This window comes from Pararge aegeria, chromosome 17, assembly GCF_905163445.1.
Source record: "Pararge aegeria chromosome 17, ilParAegt1.1, whole genome shotgun sequence".
In the NCBI taxonomy this organism is placed as follows: Eukaryota; Metazoa; Arthropoda; class Insecta; order Lepidoptera; family Nymphalidae; genus Pararge; species Pararge aegeria.
In genome coordinates, this window is record NC_053196.1 from 8,352,920 (window position 1) to 8,365,539 (window position 12,620).

General features: G+C 33.7%; 1 protein-coding gene across 1 annotated transcript; it reads left to right on the forward strand.

Moving 5' to 3' along the window:
* The first annotated feature begins 1,889 nt into the window (after positions 1–1,889).
* Positions 1,890–8,769, forward strand: LOC120631251 (hexamerin-like). Its single transcript, XM_039900734.1, has 6 exons — positions 1,890–1,986; positions 3,771–3,904; positions 4,282–5,064; positions 5,167–5,288; positions 6,282–7,671; positions 8,734–8,769. Exons 1-6 carry the CDS (start codon positions 1,890–1,892, stop codon positions 8,767–8,769), a joined length of 2,562 nt encoding a protein of 853 aa, XP_039756668.1.
* The last annotated feature ends 3,851 nt before the right edge of the window (positions 8,770–12,620 follow it).

Sequence of the window (12,620 nt, forward strand, 5' to 3'; positions counted from 1 at the left end):
AAATTCACAGAAAACAGCTAGTTTTAAGTTATAGTTTACCCAGGTTACGTCATTATCATCATCATCATCATCTCAACCAATTGACGTCCACTGCTGGATATAGGTTTTTTGTAGGGAGTTCCACAATGCACGGTCCTGGGCCTCTTGCCTCCAGCGGCTCCCAGCTACTCGCCTGATGTCATCTGTCCACCTCGTTGGGGGCCGACCTACGCTGCGTTTACCGGTGCGGGGTCGCCATTCCAGCACCTTAAGACCCCAACGTGTATCGGTTCTCCGAGCTATGTGCCCCGCCCATTGCTACTTCAGCTTAACTACGCTAAAATAAACTTTAATCTTATTAGTAGTAAAATCCGAATTTCATAACATTTCGCCTTAAGTTGATAACCTGTCACCCCACTAATTACTTTCCATAAAGTAAACTTTTTAGATTGAATACATTGACATCAAGACACTTATTAAACGAATATAATTAATTAAGGCTAATCATATTTTGTTTATAAGGACATATCACAATGATGAATATTATTAGGTTTTACACCATTGTTTGCCTGCTTATTAAAATAAAATTTTAATTCCGGCGTAATTACAGGCATATGAAGCATAACACCTACGCTTCAGAATTATGGACACAGAACAGCACTTTGTAGGACTTCTTCCTTGCATGCACTGTAATGTGTTACTCTGTTTAAAGGCGGTGGATGTCTACCTACCATAAGGTGTGCCATATGCTTGACCCTTCAATTATTATGAATGAATGAATACACTTTTATTGTACACCACATAAACATAACAAATTATAAGTAAAAAATTTAACAAAAAGTATACAATTTGGCGGCCTTATCCCTACATAGCGATCTCTTCCAGGCAACCAAAGGCGTTAAAAATAGCTCAAGAAGAGAGGTTGGTGGTGCATTTAAATAAACATGCATAAACCTATATGTACAAATATAATATATACATATAACAAACTTACAATCAAAAATATAGATGGTGATAATAATTAATATATACCTATATAATTAATATCAATAATAAATAAATATATACAATATTGTCAAACCACAAATAAAACAGAAGGGAATAGGCATGTTAAAGATCCGCAGATTCAGACAAAAAATGATCGTTGACAAGTTTTATAAAAAGATATACATATAATGGCTCAGAGTCACTCAACGGGCGATGGAGAGATGGCTAGGAGTGTCTCTACGTCATCAAATTAGAAATGAGGAGTTACTTAAAAGAACTAGAGTAGCTAAGCGACATAGCTCAACGAGTCGCGAACCTGAAATGGCAATAGGCGGGGCCCATAGTTTGCAAATCCCCGCAATTGTAAATGCATTGCCCCCAACGAGATGGAGAGACGACATAAGGCGGGTCGCTGAAAGCCGCTGGGATCGTGGATTTTGGAAATCCCTACAAAAGACCTATGTATGTCTAGCAGTGGACGTCAATCGGTTGAGTTGATGCGGATGATGATGGCCCATGTAACAAGTTAGCCCGTAACCATCTTAGACTGCATCGACACCTACCGCCAGATGAGATTGTAGTCGAGGGCCAAGTTGTAGTGTAATAAGAAAATTAAATTTCTGATACATACAAACTTTCTTGGTATTCTCTTCGTATTATGGATTGATAGCAGAAACGAACACGTACTGTATTTTTTTACAGCTTAGGTAATAAAGGGTTAATGACCTAACAAACTTTTGTCATTTTAATGCATATTAAGTAAACAACTAAGAAATTTAATGTAATAGTTGTATCATACTTAAAATAATAGGTGCATTCAACTATTTATCGACAATTTAAAAACAATAAAGTCTATGAACTTCTCTATCTGGAAAGTATATAATGAGATATATTTTTTAACTGAAACCATTATTCAATAGAAAATGAAGGAGATTACTGTGTTTTTAGTTTCGATTCTGGGCTTACAGATTCAGGGGTACCTAATCAAGGTCCCAACTTCTACCACAAATGCTGTGACTGGTAAGTTTGTGCCGTTAATAGAAATAATTTTAAATAAGTGTGTTTGTGATATTAGAATTTATGCCGTCTCACCGGAATGTGAAAGTGGGTAGGCCTGTGGACTATGATATCTAATATAGAAGCATGCCACTCCGCTCTCATCTCTCACAAAACCAAAAAAAATCTAAAGATTGTTAAACTTTAAAATGATGTTGGAAAAGAGCAATCTGCTGAGTTTCTTGCTGGCTCTTCTCAGTGGAATCTGCCTTCCGAACCGGTGGTAGAGTCACTACAAACAGACTGACTTGACGTTTCAAAAGTGCTTATTAATTAGGCCTACTTGAAATAAATGACTTTTGAATTTGAATTTGAGAAAATTTAACACCTTTGTCGAAATTAGTCAGTGAGACTGATTTTTTTTATTGCTGAGATGGCGTCCCAAAATCGTAATGATTTTAAATAGCTCTAACAATGCTAAAAACATCGTGAGGAAACCTCCATGCCTGAGAGCTCCCCTCAGGTTTCTTAGGTGTGTGAAATCTACCAATCTACACTTTAACAGCGTGATAGCCCCTGGCCTGAACCCTGCTTCTGACAGTAGACTACACCGGATTTTTAATTAACTTCTCTGTAATCTCACCTCGTGGTAAGTTATGATGCAGTGTAAGACGGATTTAACGACGAGTTTTTGTCGGTTGGGTGGCAACTAGACAAGGCCAAAGCATTCAATCACCCGGGACCTCCCACTAATAACACCACAGCGTACACCACTGCGACTATTAGAACTCAATTCGAGTGAGAGTGAACATTTATTAAATTCATGCAACAATTTCCGACACAAGTGGTGTTACATGTTTACCATGGTATTACCATTTAAATTTTTAGTATAAAACTAGCATTTACCCGCGACTTCGTTCGCGTGGATTAAGGTTTTTTTTATTCTCTTATTTCCCGGGATAAAAAGTAGCATATGTGCTATTTTCAGACTACAATCTATCTATGTAACAAACTTCAACTTAATCGGTTCAATTGTTGCGACGTGATTTAGTAACAAACATAAACAGTTAAAGCTTTATAATATTCTCGTTTATACCTTATATGCTTGCGTCTAAGGCCTTACTTACCACGGAAACTATATTTTTTGGAGATCGGTATAGAAAGAACATAGCCTTTTCCATTGCATAGGTGACATGCATACCAAACTTCATAACTGTCTGCCCGCGGCTTAGCTAGTAAAGAATTTTCAATTTTCCCTCGGGAACTGCTTATGGAATCGGGATAATAGATAGCCTATGTTCTTTTCCACGTCAAAGGCTACATGCATGCTTAATTTCATCCAAATCCGTTCAGCCGTTTTTGAGTGATTGAGTAACAAAAATCTACACTTACTTTTTGTAGGATTTGTGGGATTATATTAGTGTGATATATATATACCTTTTAAGTAATAACTCTGTATTTTGGCGGAGCGGTGAGCGCTGTGGTTTTAAGCTGGAGGTACCAGGTTTGAAGCCCGGCAGCGGAGATTTGGGAATTTATTATACCCGAATTTTCTTTGCTCTGGTCAGGTTGGAGGTTTCGACCGTGACTAGTTACCACCCTACCGACGTGGACAAAGACGTGCCGCTAAGCGATTTAGCGTTTAGGGGTGTGTGTTAAATATAACTGCCACTCTCACTAACTGGTTAGTCCGCTACAATCTTCTGCATCATCACTTACCACCAGGTGAGATTGCAGTCAAGGGCTAACTTGTAGTGTAATAAAAAAATTACAAACTTTTTAAATAATAGGGCATCTTCTTTCTGCAGCAACCGGAGGATGGGTCCATATACAAAAGCTTCTACTGCCATTATTCGAAAATGTTTGCGAGGAAAGCAAAGATCCTGTTGTCGTGCGATTGAATGAAGAATTTAAACTTGATCCTACAAATGGCGTATATCTAGTAAATATAATTATAAATCACCTATTAACTAATCAACGTTTGAAATAACTGCTTGTGATAAAAACGGCCGAGTGGCGCAGTGGGCAGCGACCCTGCTTTCTGAGTCCAAGGCCGTGGGTTTGATTCCCACAACTGGAGAGTGTTTGTGCGATGAACATGAATGTTTTTCAGTGTCTGGGTGTTCATCTGTATATTATAAGTATGTATGTGTATTATATTCATAAAAAAATATTCATCAGCTATCTCAGTACCCATAACACAAGCTACGCTTACTTTGGGGCTAGATGGCGATGTGTGTATTGTTGTAGTAAATTTATAATTTATAATATTTTTTTATCTGAAAATTATACACCTTCAGTTAATTGTGTATTTTTCAGAATCCAGAGGTTGTGGGAAATTTTCAAAACCTTAAAGCTACCAAAGGTTTATTGGCAAAGGGAGAAATGTTTACTGAATATAACCCTGATCATTTGAATGAACTTAAAGTAATTTATGAATTATTTTACTACGCGAGAGACTTCGATACGTTTTATAGGGCAGCTTGCTGGGCTCGCCAAAATGTTAACTGCGGATTATTCATCGACGCTATATACTTAGCGTATTTAAATAGACGCGATACCGAAAAAGTATCAATACCAGCGCCCTATGAGATATTACCCAATTATTTCATAAGAAAAGATTTCATAGTTAAAGCATCATCATTGATAAGAGGTGATACCGTTTCGTTATCAGATTCCGTACGAAACGAAGGAAACTCATATATTCTTGACGTTAATTATACAACAAGCATGTATGATGACACCGATGACAAACTGGCCTATTTCCATGAAGACATTGGTCTCAATTCATATTACTTTTTAACAAAACTTAATAATTTACCATGGCTTAATGACTCACAAAGGAAAAGTTATGGTCAAGAGTTGTACCATATAATGAAACAAATGATGGCCAGATATAATTTGGAAAGGTATTCGAATGGGTTACCAGAATTAGAGGGTATTGATTGGGATGTTATTGATAAATCACCTTATGATCCAATGCTTATTTACTCTAATGGTAATGAATTCAGCGGAAGCATGCCAGGAAGTATCGATGCCAGTGAAATCTTAACAACATTGAAAAATATAGAAGGTAATCTCCAAGCCGTTGTTTTGCATATGGTAAGCACGAGTATATCTATTTTAAATCCACTAAACTATAAGGGTTTTTAATATGTTATTAAATAAATCCCTGATGTTTTACTGAAGTATCAATATTTACAGAGAGATGGTGGATATAATAAATCTGTTATTATGAATCATTTGATGGAAATACTAGTAACAAGTGAGAGGAGTTACATGAATCTAGCTCTACAATTCATCAGTAAGGATGAAATTGAATCAAGGTAAGTCTTTCCATAAAATTTCTAATCGAAATCATTGATTATAATTTCATTCGTAGAGAGTTACAATGAAATATGGTGTTTTAGTAACCAGGATATGCCCTTAATTTATGGATTTATTAATTCCCGTTAGTGTGAAATTATACTGCTAAGCTAGCCAAATTTCCTTAATATCCGTTCAGGTTGTAAAAATAAAGTAAACAGTCAGAAGTACATGTATTCAGGCGTATAATTCAAGTTATTATTTATTAATATTATTTAAAGAACAACGATGTTCAACGTTCAACTATGTTTCAAAGAACAACGTTGAAAATACCATATATTATATATATTTTCTTCCAATATGCCCACTTTTGCATACTATTATCAACACCCCTTTACACCTGCTTCCCATTTAACAACAATTTCAGTCTACACAAAAGGCCTTATTAGTTTTTCAGAAAATGTATTCATTATTTATTTTTATAAAAAAACCTTGAATGTTCTAAACAATTTCGAGTCGAGTCTAGTGTTATCCTAACAGTTATCCTATACAAACTTTGATCGCAATCCTTTTTCGACACTAAGAAGTATAGGACATTTTATTTCATATAAAGAAACGCTGTCCTTAAGTAATTTGAACCCCAGATGCAAAAAGACTTAGAGCTAGTTTTTAACCCTTGTCTACCTGTGTTAGTCTCTGTGTTTATTATAGCGCTCTAAAAATTAAACACAAAGTGTACACAATCTTCCACACTGGCGCAGACGTTTGGCAAATATTGTTTTGGTCTATGTCTTCCCTGGCCAAGCGATGAGCGAATAAAAATACCTATCCCATGTCCATCTAAGATGCTGAATTTCATCAAGATCAGTGGAGTGGTAGAGCCGAAAATAGCGAAATAACAAACAGACAACTTTTCATACTCACAATGTTTGGATGGATTTAGATGATGATGATAGATAGATGATGAGAAATGATTTTCATTTGAAAACTTTTTCATAAAATTTCTGTTTCAGATATCCATCGGTATTAGAACATTATATGACATCCGTACGAGATCCGTTATTTTGGAAATTAAATAAAAAAATTGTTGATGTCGTAGATAATGCTCTACAGGTATTGCCAAGTTACTCAAGAAATGAACTTTACTTCCCTGGTGTTGAGATACAAAACATTGAAGTAAAAAAGATGATGACAACATTTGATAATTTCCAATTTGACGTTACCAGTGCCCTAAAAACCGAAGCAGAAGATACTAAATTCAACGTTAAGATCGAGCAATCTAGATTGAATCACAAACCTTTTACTTTCAAAATATCTGTTTTATCACGTGTAGCTCAAAAAGCTTTAGTAAAGCTTTACATAGGACCTAAAGTACTGCCTGGGCAATTAGTTGAAAATAAAAATCTTTTCATGTTATTAGACAACTTTGACGTAAATCTTAAAATTGGCAGTAATGTATTGTCAAGAACTTCAAATGAAATGAGTACTCTTTCTGAAGACTTTTTGTCTTTAGAAACTCTGCATAAAATTGTTTTGGATGCTGAGTTTGGCGTGGATGCCTTACCTCTCAAATCGGTTTGGTCGCAAATAGGGTTGCCATCTCGTTTAATTCTTCCAAAAGGTACAAACGAGGGATTGCCTTTACATGTATTTGTATTTATAGCACCGTACGTAAAAGCAACTATTGGTGGTGCCATTACTAGTGCGGAGTTAAATTCATGTGCAATTCTTTCACCTGGGTATCCCCTAGACTTGAACATTGAAATCCAACAGTTATTTAATCTTCCAAATGCAATGGTCAAGGATATAATTGTTACACACAAAATTGAAAGCGCGACCTATAACAGACCGGTTAACAATTATAACTCTGCATCAAATAACATCGTGTGGCCAACCGATGATCAAGTGTCTGATGTTCCCAATGGCCCCTTGTATTTAAGTGCTCGACCTGAGTTTACAAAGAAGACCTTTGATTACAAGTCGAAAACAAATCAATATGGAAAGAAAACCGATTATGCTGCTAAGCGAGGTAATTACAATAATCAGAGTAAAAAACTAGAGGAAGTGAAAAAAACGGCAGAAGATGATAAAACAAATATTCATACTGAACCTAAAAAAATTGAAGTTGTAAATAATGTCTATATAAATCCTGATACAGAGTATGACATAAGTAAAGAAATTAACAATAGTAATATTTTACATAAAGTTGTGCTAGATAAAGATACTGAAATTACATTTAAAAATTATGAATTGGACAATGATTTTAAGGACAAAACTATTAATATTAAAACTCACGAAATAAAGGGTAAGACTGAACCTGAAACTATGGATGTCGTCAATAATATCTATATTAGTCATGACTTAGATCATGACAAAATGCCGGTTGTTAATGAAGATGAAACCGTACATAATGTATTTTTATTAGATAAGTATCAATTCGATAACGTTTCAGAGGATGATAAATGGGAAGAAAATGAAAATAATGATTTTGAGAAAGTCATTGAAATAAAAAATTATAATGTTAAGCCACACGGGCTACTTTCTCTGCCAAGAAGGAAAATGCCTCATATTTTTAATATTATTCTAAAACCCTTAAAAACTTTTGACTCAATGGAAAAAGTATACGAATGAACATAATAGTATGGTAGTAAGATAAGTCTTTGTAGTAATAATTTGTTTATTGTTTCGTTAAATTAATGTAATTTCTTTAATAAAAGATATTTAATAATTGTTAATGAAATGTTTTATTATCTCTTGTGCGTTTAAATCTCATTTGGTATTAGTTATGCCTTTGGCTGCATAGCCTTACAAACTATACTCACGGAAGGTAGAGGATTCATAATATCTTTCTGCTTTTATTTAATTAACTAATCACATTCTTTGAAAAGCCGTTTAATCAAGGCCTTTCCATATACTTTAACGTTTAGACTGATTTAAAAATTTAATATACAGTTTCAAACAAGTAAAATACATCATTAGCTTTACAAAAGAAGTCAAAGAATATTATTACTATTTCTCGATTTTCTATCATTATTTCTGGAACTGATCCAAATTCTTTACAACGAACGTTACGCTTTCCCTATTTTCATCGCGGAAAATTTAAAAACCATCGGTCACTAATGTGACAACCGCTAGAATACAAACAGAAATATTTTACAGTCGATTACAAGGTTTCCTTAACGTGCATTCACCATACTAATACGTACTGTACCAAATACTAAAATTATATCTAATGACAACGAAATGACATAGGTATTTTAATCACCATGTTTAACACGCAATAAATAATATTAGGTGTTGAAATAAATCATTCAACAACTTAACCAGTTGTAGCGTGAACTTCTTCAGCTATTTATTTTAGTCGTATAGAAACGCTAACATTAGATTTGATATTAAAATTGGATTCTTAACTCATAAACACGTCTGCTCCATGCGCCTACTACTTTCAAATGCTTTTCATAACAGATAAAGACTAGAAGCACGAAACTTTATGATTCGTAAAATGTTAAATCCGCGAATTTAGGTATTTCTATATTAAGTTTTCCTCTATAAAAGTCTCAAAATAGCTACGGTAAAATAAAGACATGCCCGTCTTTCATATAGTGTACTAGTCAAGCCATAGATAGAAGGAGCAAGTGAAAAAAATAATTTGGCGGTCATGCCACCACATAATGGTGAATTATATTAAACATAGGTAAATACACTCCAAACTAATTCCCTTTATAACCAAAGAACAAAATCAAAATCGGTTCATCCGGATCGGAAGCTACGATGCCACAGACAGAGTCATTTACTTTTATACATTCATACATTGCGTCGGATGTTAAATGGGGGGGGGGGGTCCTAAATACGAATTAAGTAAGGTTTGGTAATCATACAGAATAAAATTATCCATTGCATAAAAGTTTCAAACCACTGTCACTATTCAAAATATATAAAAATAAAAGGTTTATTATTGTACGGTACTTTTTGTTCTTCCGAAATTTTATCGGCACTATCGCAAAGAAACAAAACAAAATTTAAGCAGTATTTAATATTGCGTTATAAAGTATTAAGTAGGTATTTATCATCATCGTCATAATCGACCCAGTGCCGGTATTTAATAATGTTACTTGTATGTCTGGAGCTAAAAAGCAGATCATACACTTTGTTGACTCAACATAATCCCTATCTATCCCTATCCCTATCCCTATCTCTACTAATATTATAAATGTCAATGTAAGTTTGTTTGTTCTCGCAAAACTACTAAACCGATCCTCATGAAACTTTGTAAGTACACATATTCTTAAAAGTGTTAGAAGTAATATAGGATACGTTCTATCCCGACATTAAGCTCGGTTCCTTTGGGAGAGGGGATGAAAGTGTTTGACGATTTTACAACATAACTCCGACATATTACAACCGATTTAAATAATTATTTTTGTACTACAGAGGTTATACTATGTGTTTAATTTTGCCCAAACAGTGGTTGGAGATAGAGGACAGAACTCCTCAGCGGACAACAGCAAACCCCACATCGATACCGAATACTTTAATTTTTTTTAGAATTACAACTAAATCTAATACCGCATCAAAAACAAAATCAGACGAAGACGAAGTCGCGGGCAACAGCTAGTATGATTATAATTTTGTCTTGTGAAATTTTATAGTAAACTACCTAAAATCTAAATATTATTGGATTATGATGTTAACGAGTGAAACATGGACGAGTTTCATTATTTACGATTATCTACCCACTATTTGTTGACGTTTTACCCATCATGTGGTTTTATTTATAACTTTCTGTATCTCTCAGTGTGACTAGCTCAAATACCAATTATTCAAAGCAAGCATCTCCCACGTTTCCGTATTACCGAACGTAACGTTAGGAATTATTATAATAATAAATCTGTGATTATTAAGCAAGTCTAGAAGAAGACAATATTTCCAAAATCTCAATTCACTGGTAGCTTTTTAGTAAAGGAATTTAATTAACGTCTCAAAGGTAATATCTATTTAATAAAATAAACTGCATCAAAAACAGCCTGGTTACTATTTCAGACAGATGGTTAAAGTCATAATATTATTTTAAAAAATGTGGAAGCTAGTATGTTTGTGTTTATACGTATTTGATTGTTTGTTACTGAGATTCAATGCGGCAATGCCATGGTAGTGAGCACTGTAGTCTTATCACTGGAAGTTATAAGACTACAACAATTACGGCAGGAGTAATTTAGGAGTTAATCATTTCTAAAGGTCTGCTCTGCTTCAGCCGTTGGAACAAAAAAAAAAGTCTGTCCAAACACAGCCTTCATTCATTCTTACTCTCATTTTAAACAATCTTTTTAAAGCAAAGATTTTTTAAATGATGACATAATAAACTATTTATTTTCAAACTATTTATTTTTTGGATACCCAAATGATAGTTTCCTTCTAAAAGCTCAGATGTTAATATTTGTGAAGTTTAACTCAATTTTAACGCATGATAAATGCGTATGTTTATCAAGCCAAGATCAGTTTCCCGATAAATGAACTGCGAGTCTCGTTATTTATGAAATATTTATTTTGAAGCTGTAATACCGCAAACGTGTTATTCATTAGCCAACTTGTGTAATTGCCATGTCTAACACGTGTGCAGCTGTTACTCGTAATGGTCCTAGTACACAGTTTTTATTGTCATAAAATAGTCAATTCTCCCAATAGGAGCTCAGTACAAAATTTGCTTAACTATGATTCGTCAAAGTAAAATGGACCTAATTCCAATCAATCTAGAGACGCAAATATATATTTCTATACGTTGATGAAAATACTTGAGTTGCAACCCTTACAAAGAAATGTTTGAATTAAAACATTTTGTATATGAAGAAAATAAATGTATTATTAAATAAACAGACATCATATTCGTAATATTGTATTTTTTTATCATGTCATATTTAGTTCTTGTCACAATTTTGTACTTTTGTGCCTATTACTTGTACAAAATAATTTCGATGTTTTACATCCGCCAGGTGTCCCGTGACGGCTCACAATTTTTTGCTGATACAGGTAAATAGGTGTTACAGAGAAAAATATGTAGATCTTAACTGTACCACGCCAAATTGGCATGCAAATTGTTGTCAGTATAGTATCTTTGGTCATGTTGGTCAAGTGAAATAGAAAATGAAATAAAATACCTCTGAAAACGTTTTATTAAACAATACCTATAGGCAGGGTGAAGGGAATTAATGTTTTTACGGAAAAACATTACATAATATTATAAATTGTGCTCGGAAGAACTTGCGGCCGACCGGTTTTGCGGTTAGTGATTTATAATGAAAAAAGTATTTACAATAGGATATCTAATTAAATAAAATTATCCTCAACAGTTGTAGTGAGTTAACCGTTGATAGTTAACTTACTAAATGAATATAAAAATAATCTAATACAATATTTCAGGATCGAATATTTCTGTTTTTGCATTCATGTCTTACAAAAAATTCCAGAGCCCTTTGTTTAGTGCCAAAATAAAGTTCGCAACAGCAAATATCTTACTACAATAATTAACTGTAAACAAATATAATTTTCAGCACCTTCTCTAAAACTGCGTTTTTACTATTTCAAACCAAGGCAGTAAGTTACTGCCCATCAAATATGCGGGCGGAAAATGTATATGAAATCCACTGTGCATGAAATTTACGTCCACAACGAATAAGCTACATTAATCAATTTTTACAAAAAGAAACAAACTAGCTCATGAGAAAAAAAAAATATACTCTCGTTAGTAAAAGGTGACTTATTCCTAACGACGATCTACGTAGCAAAGTTAAACATTAATTTAAAAAGTCACCGTATTGTAGTGTTAATAATCGGAATCTCTTAAAAATCTTCTACTAAGACGATTCAGCCTTAGTTAAAGACAGGAAACATAAATTATTATTATTTGTAATAAATATGCCAAATTAAATTAGACTCAATGAAATGCTAACGTAGAATGTAAATTATTAGTTTCATATATTTTAATCTTAAATCAAAGAAATTTATTATACCTAGACTTGAACCAATTATCTATTCTAATAATAAAGGTGATGTTTATTTTCTTTGTCAAATGACGACATAAATTAGTGTTGAGGTTAACAATTAAAATGGCAAAGTACATGTTTCGGGATTTATAAATGCCAACCTCAAAGGGATGAAATAGGGGATGAAAGTTTATATGTTGTAGTCGCGAAGAACCATTAGCAAGTGATTATTGAGGGGAACCTAGCACAAAAATCAAAAATGTATACTTCTTAAAACAAATTAATCATATACTTTACTTTATACTTGTATTATACTTGTATAGATACAAGTATAAAGTAAAGTACCCACTGAAAGTTTGTTTTTATCTCGCACTT

Coding starts and splice junctions, on each gene's coding strand:
- LOC120631251 (XM_039900734.1), top strand. CDS start 1,890: ATGAAGGAGATTACTGTGTTTTTAGTTTCGATTCTGGGCTTACAGATT. Junction 5,289..6,281: donor AAGGATGAAATTGAATCAAG/GTAAGTCTTTCC, acceptor TTTCTGTTTCAG/ATATCCATCGGTATTAGAAC. Junction 7,672..8,733: donor TTGTTAATGAAGATGAAACC/GTACATAATGTA, acceptor TTTTCATAACAG/ATAAAGACTAGAAGCACGAA.